The sequence below is a fragment of the Anomalospiza imberbis genome, chromosome 25 (genome assembly GCF_031753505.1).
Source record: "Anomalospiza imberbis isolate Cuckoo-Finch-1a 21T00152 chromosome 25, ASM3175350v1, whole genome shotgun sequence".
Lineage (NCBI taxonomy): Eukaryota > Metazoa > Chordata > Aves > Passeriformes > Viduidae > Anomalospiza > Anomalospiza imberbis.
In genome coordinates this window covers 5,361,051-5,375,902 of record NC_089705.1, presented here as the reverse complement: position 1 = coordinate 5,375,902, position 14,852 = coordinate 5,361,051, and the positions used below count along the sequence as shown (strand labels likewise).

At 64.9% G+C, this 14,852-nt stretch overlaps 2 protein-coding genes across 2 annotated transcripts; one reads left to right on the top strand and one right to left on the bottom strand.

Annotated features, from left to right (window-relative positions):
• Nucleotides 1-1,022: 1,022 nt before the first annotated feature.
• TMEM54 (transmembrane protein 54) lies at nt 1,023-2,881 on the top strand. The gene is made up of 5 exons (XM_068172383.1): nt 1,023-1,035; nt 1,555-1,748; nt 2,037-2,096; nt 2,244-2,432; nt 2,516-2,881. Exons 1-5 carry the CDS (start codon nt 1,023-1,025, stop codon nt 2,879-2,881), a joined length of 822 nt encoding a protein of 273 aa, XP_068028484.1.
• Nucleotides 2,882-3,513: 632 nt separating this feature from the next.
• HPCA (hippocalcin) lies at nt 3,514-6,501 on the bottom strand. Its single transcript, XM_068172479.1, has 4 exons — nt 6,437-6,501; nt 4,644-5,096; nt 3,953-4,058; nt 3,514-3,708 (listed from the first exon to the last, which is right to left on the bottom strand). The coding sequence occupies exons 2-4, from the start codon at nt 5,019-5,021 to the stop codon at nt 3,611-3,613; spliced, it is 582 nt and encodes a 193-aa protein (XP_068028580.1). The 5' UTR covers nt 5,022-5,096; nt 6,437-6,501; the 3' UTR covers nt 3,514-3,610.
• Between the last annotated feature and the right edge of the window lie 8,351 nt (nt 6,502-14,852).

Here is a 14,852-nt window from a genome sequence, read left to right as displayed (position 1 = left end):
CTCTTTTTGTTTTAATTTATTGGTTCAAACTCTGTGAGGTGTGTAAGAGTGTAAATATGTGTGTCTGTATGTCTGCAACCATCCTAAGGGACTCTTGGAATAAAGACTCTGGTTGTCATTCAACCTGAATCCAGCTCATCCTTTCCAAAGCTGCAGGGAAATCTTCCAGCTGCCTTTGCCCACGTGAATGCTGTTCCCAAAGGCTTGGGAAGAGGAGGGATCTTTCTTCTCCCTCTCCCTGTGCAGGAGGGCTGGGTACAGGTGCAAGGAGGGGAAGAATGGGAAAAAAGGGCAAATTTCCAGCACTTCTGGGTGTGTGGGAGCTGAGGATGCTGGGAGCAGTGGCTCAGGTGGGACGCTGGGGACAGTGCCTTTCCCCAGAGCAATGCCAGGAGCCAGAGTTGTCCCTGGAATTTGTTGGACCCCACAGCCCCTCGGTGTGAGCTGAGCTGGGGGCTCCTCCCACAGCCACCCCAGCAAAGCCCTGTCCCAGTCCCTGGAATTTCCCTGGAAGCTCCTTGAGGGCGATGGCCACCAAACAGGGCTCCTCCTGAGTCACCACTTGGTGAAGTCACCCCCCGCCCTGACCCCTCTGCTCTGCCCTCCGTCCCTGGCAGTGCTGGCCAGTGCCCTGTGGTCCGGCAGTGTCCCACCCCCAGGGGCTGCCCCTTCCCAGAGCCTCAGCCTGGGGGATCCCTGGCTGGATCCCAGCCTGCTGCCACAGCTTTGGGCTGTGCAGGGGGGTGGGGATGGATGGGGAGGGGGATGAGGAAGCGTGGAATGGTGAATTGGCACGGCATGGCATGGCACGGCATGTCACAGCACGGCACGGCATGTCACTGCACGGCTGCTGGCTTGGCAGCAAGGGGAGGGCAGGGGTGGGACACGCAGGAGAAGGTGGAGTTATCCCTTTGTCCGGGGAGCTGGTCTGACAGGATTTGGAGCAGCAGGCGGGTGGCTCCGGTGTCCTGGCCCCCCGGGGCATCGAGGGGCTCTGATGGGCTGACCCTCGCCCGGTGAAGATGTGCCAAGTGGGTGAGTCCGGCTCTGGGTGGGGATCACAACAGGAGGGCAGGGGAAACTGAGGCAGGGAGGGAGGAAGAGGAGCTGAGGGACTCGATGGGGTCAGGGAAGGAGCTGGGGCTGAGCACTGGGTGGTGATGGCTGTGTGAGGGTGGGTTCCAGAGGGAGAACAGCCCCACAGTCACTCCTCGAAGTGCCGGGTGCCGGAACCCAGCCCTGGAGCTGCCATTTGGGGACAGCTGCTGTCCCAGAGCTTCCTCGTCACCCCGAGGAGCCCCAGCCCTTCCCAGCCCCACAGGAACCCTGTCCTCATGACCACTGGCCCCACACCTTTGCTCCAGTCCCAGGAGAGCTGGCTGGACCAGTGGTCTGCCTATCTGGGCTACCGGTGGCTTCCACATCACCTCCTGCCTCATCCCCCTGCCAGCACGGGGCACGTCCTGTGGGGCTGTCCCCAGATGCCCCATTCCTGTGCCAGGTAGGGACAGCTCGGTGCTGGCCACCCCACACCCTCCTCTCCCCTCGTCTCAGGCCACCTCGATCCCAGCAGCCACCGAAATGTGCTGATGAAAACGGGGCTCATGCTCCTCATCGTCGGGCACCTCAACTTCATCACCGGCGCCCTGGTGCACGGCACCGTCCTGCGCTTCGTGGTCACCGCCCGTGATGCCACCTCCCTGCACTACGGTGTCACCAACAGCGCCTCTGTCATGGCTGCACTGCTGGTACCACCGGCAGCGGGGCTGGGGACACGGGGGACACGTGGGGAGGGGTTGGGGTGAGGGTGGGAAGGAGATGGGATGCAGGATGGACACTGCTGGGTCTCCCCTTCCCCACCCGAAACAAGCCTTCCTTGGGGAATTAAACACTCCGGGGATTGTTACTGGGTGAGGCTGTGGGAGGTGGAGCGCTGGCCCCTGGATGATCTTCCAGGGACAAAGCCAGCAGGGAAAGGGGTCCGGTGTCCCTGGGGCAGGGGCTGCTCCTCGCTGACCTCCATGTGCTTCCCCCAGACCATCTCCTGCGGAGTCTCTGCCCTGCTGCTCTCCCGTTTCCTCGGCCCTGCTGCCCTCGTAAGCACCCCCAGCCCCGCTCCCAGCACCCGGGGGGTGCAGCCCTTCCAGGGAGCCTGCACAGCCCCCCAGCCCCTCTTTTGGGTCCGTCCTGGGATGGGGACATTCCCTAACCCTCACCCTAACCCTCTTCTCTCCCTCCTGCAGAAATGGGCTCTGCTGGCCCTGAGAGCCTGCAGCAGCCTGTGCTGCCTGTGCTGCCTGCTGGGGCTGCTCGTGGCCATCGGGCTCACCCTGGGCAACCAGGGCCAGGTGCTGCTGGCCCCCTGCTCCATCGCCAACAGCGCCCTCGCCCCGGTGTCCCGCGAGTGTCCCTTCGATCCCACCCGCGTCTACGTGAGTGCCCGGTGGGCTGGGGATGGGCATGTGCCGGGGAGGGGGAGGGCGTGCAGGGGGCTGATGCTCCCCCTGTCTCCCAGAGCTCCACGCTGTCCCTCTGGGCCATCTCCCTCCTGCTGGAGGCCATGGGGATCTTCTTCAGCATCCGCTGCCTCCTGCTCACCCTCGAGCTGCTCCGCCTCGGCCGCTGCTGCCGTGGGATGCTCCGCATGAAGGTGATTTCTGCTTCCTGGGCTCAACCCCAACCCCTCTGCTGCAGGGCTGGGACAGACCAGGCTGGGCCCAGGGGTGATTTGTGGATCCAAGGCTTCCACCCCTCTGCTCCCATTCTCATCCTTCTCTCTGCCTTCCAGGTCTCTCTGCAGGAAGCCCCTGTGCAGAGCACCGGCCCCGAGCAGTGCCTGGCCTTGCTGAGACTGGACAGTGGAGAAATTGCCCGGCTCTGAGCAGGGCCTGAGGGATAAATGACCCTGTGGATGTGCCCTGGCCATTCCTGCCACGTTCCAGCCCCATGACAGGACTCGGGATGTGTGGACACATCCCCTGGAGCACGAGCCCATCCCGTGGCCTTGGGCTGCCAGGGGCTGCAGCGAGGGATGAAACTGGGCTGGATCCACACCCTGCAGGGAGGAACTTTCCCCAGGGGCTCCGTGTCCCCTTTCCCAGCACGGACTGCACTGACACAAACTTTATTCTGCAGGTATTAAAGCCCAGAAGCACGGCCCCCGCCGGCCCCACCCCCAGCCCTGCCCGTGGGGAAGGGGCTGACCCAGCCCTGCCCGTGGGGAAGGGGCTGACCCAGCCCTGCCCGTGGCGGTGTCTCCACGTGTGCCTGCATTTTGGGGTCCCCCCAGCCACCGGGGTTTTGTCCCCTGGGCTGTGTCCCCACGCCGGCCAGAGATGCAGCGGTGGCTTGGCCACCAGGCTGGGCTGTCCCCCTGCTCCAAGCCCGGGTGCTGGGGGGGACTGTCCTCACTCAGGGCAGACCCTGCCCCCACCCTCCCACCAGTGAAACCAGTGCAGGAGCCCCCCGGGGATGGGGACTGTCCCCTGGGGTCCCCTCCCCCCAATATCATCCCACGAGGGGCTGTGGGGGCACAGCGGGGACCGCAGGGTCTGGGCAAGGGACAGTGACCATCTGCAGGGTCGGGGGGGGCTGTGGGGGTCCGTGGGGCTCAGAACTGCATGGCCCCGCTGGGGTCACACTGCAGCAGGCGCACGATGGACGGGTCGCTCTTGGCCCCTCTGATGAACTCCTCCAGCGAGAGCTTCCCTGCGGGGAAGGGGACACGGCTCAGCCACCTCCCAGCACCAGAGACCACCCAGAGCAGCCCATGGACCCCCCCACCCCACCCGGGAGGGGCACCCTGGGGTGCCCAGCACCCTGAGCCCCTCCTGCCAGCGGGGCCAGGCCAGGGGACATGAGCCATTTAATCAGCGTGCGTGCGGCTCCTCCTGAGAGCCCTGGATTTAGCCATGAGACCTTTCCCTAATCCCCTGCAGCTCCTCTCGTTTACCATCGTTATTAGTATCCATCTGTCGGAAGATTTTGTCCGTCCTTTTCTCCGGAGTGGATTCGTCTTCAGGCATGTTCATGACAGAGGAGACCATTTTGTAGATGGCCTGGGGGAAGGAGAGGGGGTGAGGGTGGGTCAAGGGTGGGCTCCTGGCATTGCCCACCTGGGACAGGAGCAGAGCTCTGGGCTTTGCCTCCCTGGGAATGGGGCTGGCCTTTGACACCCTTCCCATGGGATCAGGCTGTGGGGGCTTCAGCTCCCAGCACAGCCAGGGCTGGAGCTGCTCCTGCAGGGAGGATTTGGCCACTGAGATGCCACTGCAGTGGCCACGAGCATCACCGGCTTGGGATTTGGGCAAGGAAAGCATCTCCTGCCCATTTGCCAACACCACCAGGCGTGCTGGGGGACAACTGCCCGCCCTGGAAGCACGGGAAGGGTCCCGGGATGGGGTGACAAAGGGACACCCCCAGGCAGGGAAGGACTCGGGATGCTCCAGCATAAAACGACCCCCGCAGCCACAGCTGCAGGCAGCAATGGCTTCATCCCTGCTACTGCAAAACCTTGTCCCGGGGGTCCCACAGGGTGAAACCCCCAACCCACCCGCACCCCGGGAGGTGACAGCCACCGCGCCAGCACGGCGACAGTCCGGAGCTCGCAGCAGAAGCCGCGGCGGCGCGGGGCAGCCCGGTACCTGCACGATCTCCAGCATCTCCTCCCGGCTGATGTAGCCGTTGCCATCCAGGTCGTACATGCTGAAGGCCCACATGAGCTTCTGCTCCAGCTTGCCGCGGGAGGTGACGCTCAGGGCGATGATGAACTCCCTGAAGTCGATGGTGCCGTCGCCGTTGGTGTCGAAGGTGCGGAAAACGTGCTCGGCGAACTTGGAGGCGTCGCCGTAGGGGAAGAAGTTGGCGTAGATCTTCTTGAACTCCTCCACGTCCAGCATGCCCGAGGGACAGTCTTTCAGAAAACCCTTGTACCAGCCCTGCAGCTCCAGGTCGGAGAACTCCGTGTTTTCCCGCAGGTCCTGGAGCATCTCCGGGCGGAGTTTGCTGTTCTGCTTCCCCATTCCGCTGGGACGCGCCCCGGGGGGACGAGCGCTGCGGGGGCAGGGGCCTGGCCGGGCTCGGGGGGTCCCTCTGCGCTACAGGAGGGGACAGGGACGGGGCAGCGCTCGCTGGCAGCCCCCGGACACCCGGCCGGACGCCGATGCTGCTCCCTCCATCCCCGCTGGGCGCTCTGAGCCGTCGGGGCCAGCCCCGGGGACCACCCAGCGCCAGGCAGCGCCAGCCCCCTCCTGTTTGCGTAATAAGCCCTTATAGCTCATTTGCATAATATATAGGTGATATATAGGTGGGATCAGCAGGGCAGAGCGGCCCCGAGGAGGGGAGGGGGCCCCGGCAGAGCGGTGCTGCGGTTCTGGGTCCAGCCCAGCTTTGGGGCTGGCCGGATCTGGGTCACATCCCTCGGAGGAGGGTTATTTTCAGCTCCTCCGCTGTCTCCGTTAATATTTGATGCCTTCGGCGGGCACTGGAGCCCCAGGAAGGGCTGGGGGTCGCAGGGACCTGCTCGGGGCTCTGTCCCTGCCCCAGGGTGCCCCCAGCCCGGGGGGACTCAGCGCAGCAGGATCAGCCCCGAGGAGCTCCAGGGAGGGGGTCCGGCACCCGGGCACGCACCTCAGGTGCCCAGCCTGGGCACTCTGTGGTGACCTTGACCCACTGCCACCGTCCTGGGGTGCCCGGGGTGCAGCAGTGCCTGGAGCTGCCTTTTCCAGAGCAGGGAGAGGCCCCAGCACCCCCAAAGATTCCTTTGGATCTCAGGACTCCCCAGGAGGAGCAGCCAGGCAGGGCTGGACCCCTCAGTTGCAGGGGGCTGGGACCCCACAGGGTCTCTCCTTCCCACCCCCCCCACGGCTCCAGCCCCGCTCCAGCAGCCCGAGGAAGGATCTGCGTGTCCCACCCCACTCAGGGGACCCCGGTTTTGTCTCCCCGGGGTTGGCACGACCCCCACCCCCAATGCCCGGGGTCTGCGACCCCTCCCCACTGCCCGGGGCAGCTCCCGCCGCTGGGGAGGGACCCCGTGGGGGGCTCTGCACCCCGAGAGGGCTCTGCCAGGACCCCCCCAAAGCGGACACCTCCGGAAGGGCGGCTGGGCACCCCCAGGGAATCCTCCCCGGAGTGGGGGGGGCTCCAGGGGATCCCCCCCAAACCGGACACCCTCGGATTGCCGGGACACTCCCACGGGAAGGTCCCTCCCGCGGAGAAGCACTGCCGGGCACCCCCACAAGAAGCGTCGGGGACCGAGGGGGACCCCGAGCACCCCCGAAAGCTGCGGCGGGGCGGGGGTGGCTCTGCAGCCGCCGGCGGGGACGGACGTGCCCGGGGCTGGGTCCGTGCCGGTGCCTCGGGCTCGGCGGTTCCTCAGTGCCCCCCGCTCGTGTGTGTGCGTGTCCCCCCCGGGCCCCGTGTCCCCGCCACCTCCTACCTGCCCGGAGACGGCCGCTGTCGCCGCCGCCACCGCCACCGCAGCCCGGGAGCGCCCGCCGCAGCGCCGGGGGGGCACCGGCACCGGGGGCACCGGCACCGGCAGCATCCCCCGGGACCCCCCACCCGGGCCGGGACACCACGCACCCCCCCGGGGCTTTGCCCCACGGAGGAGAGCTCGGGGTGCAGCCCCTGGTACCCCCGGAGAAGGAGCTGGGGGGGCTCTGAGAGCACGGGGAGGTCTTGGAGAATGGAAACACTGGGAACACTGGGAACACTGGGAATACTGGGAATACTGGGAATACTGGGAGGTTTTCAGGCACTGGGAACACTGGGAACACTGGGAATATTGGGAGGTTTTCAGGCACTGGGAACACTGGGAACACTGGGAATACTGGGAGGTTTTCAGGCACTGGGAACACTGTGAGGTTTTCAGGCACTGGGAACACTGGGAATACTGGGAATATTGGGAGGTTTTCAGGCACTGGGAACACCGGGAACACTGGGAATATTGGGAGGTTTTCAGGCACTGGGAACACTGGGAATACTGGGAATACTGGAAGTTTTCAGGCACTGGGAACACTGGGAGAACGGGAAGGTCTTAGGCAACGGGAAGACTGAGAGCACTGGGAGCACTGGAAGTTTTCAGGCACTGGGAACACTGGGAAGGAGCACTGGGAGCACTGGGTGGACTGGAAGGTCTTTGAGCACTGGGAACACTGGGAACACTGGGACACGCTGTCTCCACTGGCCCCAGAAGGTGCCAAGCCAGGCTTTTTGGGACTAGAAAGGGACATTTTGGGCATGGTGTCCCCAGGACTCGGACGAGGCTAGCAAAGCATCCCCAGCCACTCCAGCAAGGGACAAAGTGGCTTTCAGAGCCCCGGGAAAAGGCTCCAGTGGGGACAGATGCTCTCCATGGGGAGGTGCCGTTCCCAGCAGGTTTTCCAGGCTCCCTCCACCTGCAGAGCCTGGGATGGCCGTGGGCAGCAGATGGCAGGGGCAGATGGGAGGAAGAGCCACTCTCCTTGGAATTACACAAACAAAAATGCATCAAGTGATTAAATCCAGGGCCCCACCGCTGGCCTGGGGGAGCAGGAATGAGCTGGGGTGGCTGCTCCACGATGGGGAGCTGGGGGGAAGGACCCAGCATGGGGCTACTTCACCCCAAAATCTCCTGGGCATTAAAAAACTGTGGCTGGCCCTCCCTGGAAGTGTCCAAGGCCGGGTTGGATGGGGTTTGGAGTAGCCTGGGATAGCGGAAGGTGGCCCTGCCCATGGCAGGGGTGGCACTGGGTGAGTTTAATGTCCTTTCCCATCCAAACCAGTCCATGATCAGTGAGGCCAAGGGGCTTTGGGCACCCACCGAGGGAGACCTGGCACCTCCAGGCCTCAAAGACCAGGCTGAAGCAGGGCAGGAGACAGGGAGCAGTCCTGGCAAAGCATCCGAAACCCAGGGCTGTGTTTTGGAGCACCGGTGGGCAGCTCTTGACCAAACAGAGGTGGAGAACTGGAGCAGCCCAGGCCCTGAGGAGCACAGGGACTGGGCACACCACAGGAATGAGCAATTCTGACTGATAAACCCGGGAAGCCTCCCTGAGCTGCAGGCAAGGGATTTGGGCACTGCTGTCTGGCCCAGTGGAGCATTTTGGGAATGGGATTGGGCTGGAAACATGGGAACTGGGGAGGGGAGATGCTGCAGAGGTGTTTTTCTTCTCTCCCGTTGTAGAAAGAGATTTGGGAAGTGGGGTGGGATGGGACATGAGCAGAAAGGTGAGGAAAAGGGAGATGTTTGTGCCTTTGGGAAGACATCCTGGGGGGCTGGAGCTGAGCACCCCACAGGCAGCAGTGCCAGGGCTGGGGGAGAGTGGGGCCCCCAAGGTGGGGGTGCCACCTCCCCTCTGATAATCTTCACATCTGTTTTAATCCCCCCGGGCATGAGGGACAGAGGCACAACTGACGCAGGCTGATTTGAAAGCATCCCATTTCTGACTCCAACCCGACCCTAAACCCACCTAATCCCCGAGCCGCAAGGGATTGCAGGAGGGAGAGGGAGGATAATGCCCGGGAGGGGGGCACGGGCAGGGACATCAAACCCCCAGTGATCTACAGGGTCCCTGGCACGGGGGGCAAACACCCCCCCGCTCATCCTGCCTGGCTCCCACCCCCTCCACCCCAAAATATCGTGGTTTTATGGCTGGAGCCCCCTCCAGCACCCCTTGCCACGGGGATGGGCAGCACAGCTCCCATGGGAGCGGTCAGGATGCCCTGGGGGTGCCAGGGCGGGCAGGGCTGGTCGGGGCCGGGTCCCGCTGGCCCTGTGGCGCTGCCAGGAGATGCTGAAATAGCCACAAGCGCCGCTGTGACATGTCCCCAAAGCTGCTGGGGACAGACTGGGGCGCTGCTGATGCCTGCCTGGGAGTTCCCCCTCGTTTTCCTCCTGGTTTTCCTCCTCCTCCTCCTCCTCCCTGCGGGGATTTCTGTGGGAATTTCCTGCGTTGTCATGGCAGCCGTGAAGCCCCCCGAGGCTTCGCTGCGGCAGAGCAGGGTGGGGTGGGGCTGCAGGGGACACCCCGGGAGGGGACAGCCCGGGAGGGGACACCGCGGTGTCCCTGTGCCCCAGGACGGGGGTTCAGGGCTCCCAGGGCTCCGCACACCCCTCTGTGTGTCCCGGGCAGCGTGGGGTGGCCTCGGCCTGGCCCTGGCTGTGGTCCCCAAGCTGATGGGGCTCGATGATGCTCAGAGTGACCAGAGCTCGGTGATTTGGGGTCCAGCATCAGCCTCACCGCCCTCATCAGCCCCGAGCGCCCACGGGAGCATCCTCGTGGGTGCCCACACAGCCAGGGGGCCACAGAAGGAGCCCGGGTGTGTCCAGGGAGGTTTGGTGCTCAGCACACAACAGACACCATCCCTAAAACCTTCTGGGGTACTGGGACAAACTGGGACGGGGCAAAGCAGGAGGGGCTCAGCCCCTCGTTGTACCAGTGAACACAACCGGGGTGTCCCCAATTACAGACCCCTCCCCGCAGGCCCACGCTGTCCTCAGAGCGTGTCCCTGTCCCCAGAGCATGTCCCTGTCCCCAGAGCGTGTCCCTATCCCTGTCCCCAGAGCGTGTCCCTGCCCCCCGAGGGTGTCCCTGTCCCCAGAGCCTGTCCCTGTCCCTGTCCCCAGAGTGTGTCCCTGTCCCCAGAGCATGTCCATGTCCCCAGAGTGTGTCCCTGTCCCCAGAGCGTGTCCCTGTCCCTGTCCCCAGAGCCTGTTCCTGTTGCCAGAGCCTGTCCCCGTCCCCAGAGCGTGTCCCTGTCCCCAGAGCATGTCCCTATCCCTGTCCCCAGAGCCTGTTCCTGTCCCCAGAGTGTGTCCCTGTCCCCAGGGCCTGTCCCTGTCCCTGTCCCCAGAGCCTGTTCCTGTTGCCAGAGCCTGTCCCTGTCCCCAGAGCCTGTCCCTGTCCCTGTCCCCAGAGCATGTCCCTGTCCCCAGAGCATGTCCCTGTCCCCAGAGTGTGTCCCTGTCCCCAGAGCATGTCCCTATCCCTGTCCCCAGAGCATGTCCCTGTCCCCAGAGCATGTCCCTGTCCCCAGAGTGTGTCCCTGTCCCCAGGGCCTGTCCCTGTCCCCAGAGCCTGTCCCTGTCCCCAGAGCCTGTCCCTGTCCCCAGAGCCTGTCCCCGTCCCCAGAGCGTGTCCCTGTCCCCACGCCCTGGCCCTGCGGAGGACACGGGGAAGGTAAGCGGGGCAGGGTTGGACAGGGGCTGCGGGAATAGCTGGGGATTAAAAACAAATACCCAGATAATGAGGATCTTTGGTAAAAAGCCCATTTGTATAATTTAAACCTCTAATAGGCTTCCTGGAATACAAAGCCCTTTGTGATGCCCCATCTCATCTGGATCCGGAGGCACTCTCTCGCTAAATCTTGACTTAGCAGCGCGGGGATGCGGGGACGTTTCATAACATTTCATAACGGAGCGGCTCCATCCCGTGTCCCCGTGTCCCCGTGGTGTCCCCGTGGTGTCCCCGTGGTGTCCCCGTGGTGTCCCCGTGTCCCCGTGTGCGGTGCCCGCGGTGCCGCCCTGCAGCACGTCCCGCTCACCTCGCCCTGCCAGCCAAGGTCGGGGCTCCTGGGGACACCGTGCCGGTCGCCGTGGGGCGCTGCCACCCGGACACGTGCGCTCAGCAGCGCCCTGGCACCGGCCTGGGCCCTGGTTTGGGGCACTTTGGGCACAGGCGTGTCCCCGAGCCACGGCCAGGCTCTGCCCCAGCTCCCCCAGTCTGGGCTCTGCTGGGGGCTCAGGACATGCCCGGGGTTGGCTGGGGGCTGCAGCTCGTCCCTGTTGTGCCCCAGCTTGGGGACTGAGGGCTGCGGAGGTGGCACTGCCACCCCGGGAAGGGCACGGCCCCGCTGCTGCAGGAATGGGTGACACTGGGGGGGTCTGGAGCGGGGGGGCAGAGGGGTCTGGACCCAGATTTGTCCCTTGTCCCCCCGCCCTCCTCGAGGAACTCAGGGGTTAAACGCCATCACCAATGCCACCAGTGCCACCAGTGCCACCACTATCCCCAGTGCAACGGCCACGCGCGGGCCCCGGGCTCCCTCTCGTGGCTTCTCGCCCCTTCTCATGGGGTGACCGAGGGACCCTCGGGGACGCGGCGAGGCAGCGGCAGCGGGGACAGCGGGGCCGGGGGTCTCCGAGCCGGGGGGCTCCGAGCGGGGGGACCCCCGTCCTCTCCTGGCCAAGCCCGGCTGCCCCAGCCCCCCGCGGCAGGAGCCGCGGGACGCAGCTGGGCGCGGGCCCGGAGTGCGGGTCCTGTCCCGGGGGTGCCGGGGGGATTTTGGGGGGTCCCGGATGTGCCCCCCATCCTCTCCCGGCGCTCCGCGGGGCCGGACCCGGCGTGCTGTCGGCAGATGGCAGCAGCGGCTTTCGGTAGAGCCGGGATGCGGGGGCTCCCCGCACTCCCCGCACCTCCTGAGCCCCCTGCATCCCGCACTATCTGCACCTCCTGAACCCCCTGGAACCCCCGCATCCCGCACTATCTGCACCTCCTGAACCCCCTGGAACCCCCGCATCCCGCACTATCTGCACCTCCTGAACCCCCTGGAACCCCCGCATCCCGCACTATCTGCACCTCCTGAACCCCCTGGAACCCCCGCATCCCGCACTATCCGCACCTCCTGAACCCCCTGGAACCCCCGCATCCCGCACTATCTGCACCTCCTGAACCCCCTGGAACCCCCGCATCCCGCACTATCCGCACCTCCTGAACCCCCTGGAACCCCCGCATCCCTCACTATCTGCACCTCCTGAACCCCCTGGAACCCCCGCATCCCGCACTATCTGCACCTCCTGAACCCCCTGGAACCCCCGCATCCCGCACTATCCGCACCTCCTGAACCCCCTGGAACCCCCGCATCCCGCACTATCTGCACCTCCTGAACCCCCTGGAACCCCCGCATCCCGCACTATCTGCACCTCCTGAACCCCCTGGAACCCCTGTATCCCGCACTATCTGCACCTCCTGAACCCCCTACACCCCCTGTACCCCGCACCCTTTGCACCCCTTGACCTCCCTGCCCATTCCACACCCCACACCCCCTGCGTTCCCTGTACCCTGCACCCCACGGCACCCTCAGCACCCTCTCAGGATGGCACTCAGCACCCCCTGCGCCCTGCCCAGCACGCCCCGGGCAGGACCCCACACCCAGCACCAGGATCTGGGGGGACCCAGACCCCAGAGAAGCTCCCGGTGGGTGCCCCCGCAGGTGATGAGCTGCGGGTGGGGTCTGCAGTGGGGTGCAGGGAACCTTCCCCCCGAAGGTTTGGGGTGTCACGGGGAGGTGCAGGTGAGGGATGGGGTGACCGAGCTGCTCCGGGGGCACAGTTACACCTGGGTCACCTGGGGAGGAGCAGGAGGGTCCCCCAGACCTGCCAACATCCCTGAGTGCCACCACAATGCCCCAAGGCTGGCACTGTCCCCCTTGGGGGACGTCCAGACCCATTTCCCTCGTGGGAAAAGCCCCTCTCGCCGGCCCCACTGCACACCACTGATTTAGGGACAATCTTTTGGTGTCTCAGGGCTGTGGGCTCGGTGCTCGGCTCCTGCCAGAGCCCAGCCCAGTGAGGACGGGCTGGCTGTGAGGGGTGGGACAGCTGGCGGCCCCCAGGTGTCCGTCTGGAGCCGGGAGAGGGAAGAGGAGCGTCTGCGGAGCCTGAGTGCGTAATTAGAGCTGTGACTTAATTGGCAGACGGGGGACGCGTGACGGGCATCGTGTGACTTGAATAGTGATGGGCTGGGGAGGGGAGGGAGGCTCCGCACTGCACGAGGAGCCCAGGGGCGACCAGGACACCCCAAAAAGCTTTGCCCGGTGGTGGGAAAGGAGAGGGGACAGGGAAAGGACAAGCACAGCGTGGGCTGTCCCATGGACCCCGGGGGCAGCCGGGACCTGAGGCCTCAGAGGGGACCTCAGTGCTGTGGTGACATCCCAGGGCACCTGCTGAGCGTGGCAGAGGTCATGGGGCTGGAAAAGAGCAATGTTCCTCCTTTATTTGGGAAGGGGGAGAGGAAAAAGCCAAGGAATTGTGGTGTTAGCTATGTTCAGCCTCTGGAAAAATACCAGGACACATCCAAAACCCTCCTGTGGGAGTCTGGGAGGCAGCAGGATGACAGGGACCAGCCTTGTCACATCTGCCAGGAGCCACTGGGGCAAAACACTGCCCATCGATGTGCTGGGGCCTAGCCTTGGCTCTCTGTCGGCCCAGGATGGGGTCCAGCCAGGCAGGGAATCATTGGTTTTGTGTGTCATTCCCTCCATCTCACTGCTGGGGGACTTGGAATTCCCTCTGAGGAGATGGGGAAGCACTGCTGCTGCTGCTGCTGCTGCTGCTGCTGCTGCTGCTGCTACGGCGGCACATCCTGCTGGGACCTCCCTGGAGCCTCCCTGGAGCTCTTCTGGCATCACCACTATCAGAACTTGGGGACTGTGATGCTGCTCCAGCTGTGCAGGCCATGGAGGAAGCACCACCAGGAGCCTGAACCTGGCAGAGTCTCCTGCCCAGCCTCGTGTTCTGGCAAAGGAAGGCCCAGGGGAAGCAGCAGCCCAGCCTGGAGCCACCCCTGCAGGGCTGTGCCCAAATCCTGCTCCTTCCAGCCCAGCTATTCCTGCATGGCAGTGCCCAAATCCTGCTCCTTCCAGAGCTGCCATCCCTGCAGGGCTGTGCCCAAATCCTGCTCTTTCCAGCCCAGCCACCCCTGCAGGGCTGTGCCCAAATCCTGCTCCTTCCAGCCCAGCCATCCCTGCAGGGCTGTGCCCAAATCCTGCTCTTTCCAGCCCAGCCATGCGTGGCTGGATTTGGGGGCCCCCAAGCTCAGTGCAGGCAGCTCCAGGGAGGGGCTGAACCCCCCTGTCCATCCTGGGGCTCCTTCTCCTCCCCTACACCTTCTCCAGTGCTCAAGTGATGAAATTTTAATCTGCTGCCAGGCAGGAGATGAAAGGGAGGCACCAGAGGCATTTCCCTGGGATGCAGCAGGCACCGTGGCACAGACACCGTGCTGTGCTGGCAATTGTCATCACCCAGGCTGGGGAAAGAGAGGTGGAGTGGCACAGGTTTGGCAGGACAGGGCTGTCCCCTGGCTCTGGCAGAGGCTTTTTGGCTCTCCCTTGGGTGCCTGTCACTTGTCCAGGAAGAATCTTTGGGGACTCCTCAGCTGGGGGGGTCTCTCACTGTGCCCCCCAAGCAGCACGGCCAGAGGGCAGGTGGCAAGGGGATGGTGGCAGGGGCTGCCAGAGCCCCTCACACCTGATTCACCCCCCTCTCCATCCAGCTGCATGGATGAGCAGAGAAAAACCATCAGGCCATAAAGCAAACCGCAGGGACCAGGATTGCCATAAATGTGGGGACCCCACTGATGCTCCTGGGAGCCCCCAGCACACCCGGGCAGGTGGCAGATGAACACCTGGGACAGACAGACAGTGTCTGTCTGACAGACGCACAGCCAGCACCTCCCACCCACAGCACGGCCAGTCAGGGCTGTCCCTGGGTGCTGGAACATGCCACCCGTGCCCAGAGCCACCCAGCCCATGCCCAGCCCCTCACGGGGCCGGGACACCCCAGTGCTGGTGGGGAGCAGCAGAGGGGTCCCAGCAGGGCCCCCCCTCCAGTGTCGCATGATTTGGCAGCTGAGCGGGGGACTTGGATTCTGCTCCCATCACCAGCGAGCATCAATCAGAGGGTGCCGGTTAATTAACCTGGAGGCGCGGCTAATTCCAGAGGCTCCTGGTGTCCTCTTCCCTCGCACTTCAGCGCCTGCTGACCCGCAGGGGCGGTGTGACACCCCGGCGGTGCCGCGTCCCCGCTGCTGCGCCCCGGGGCTGCTCTCGGTCGGGATGGGACCCCCGGTGTCCGAGCACCCCCGGGACGGCTGTGC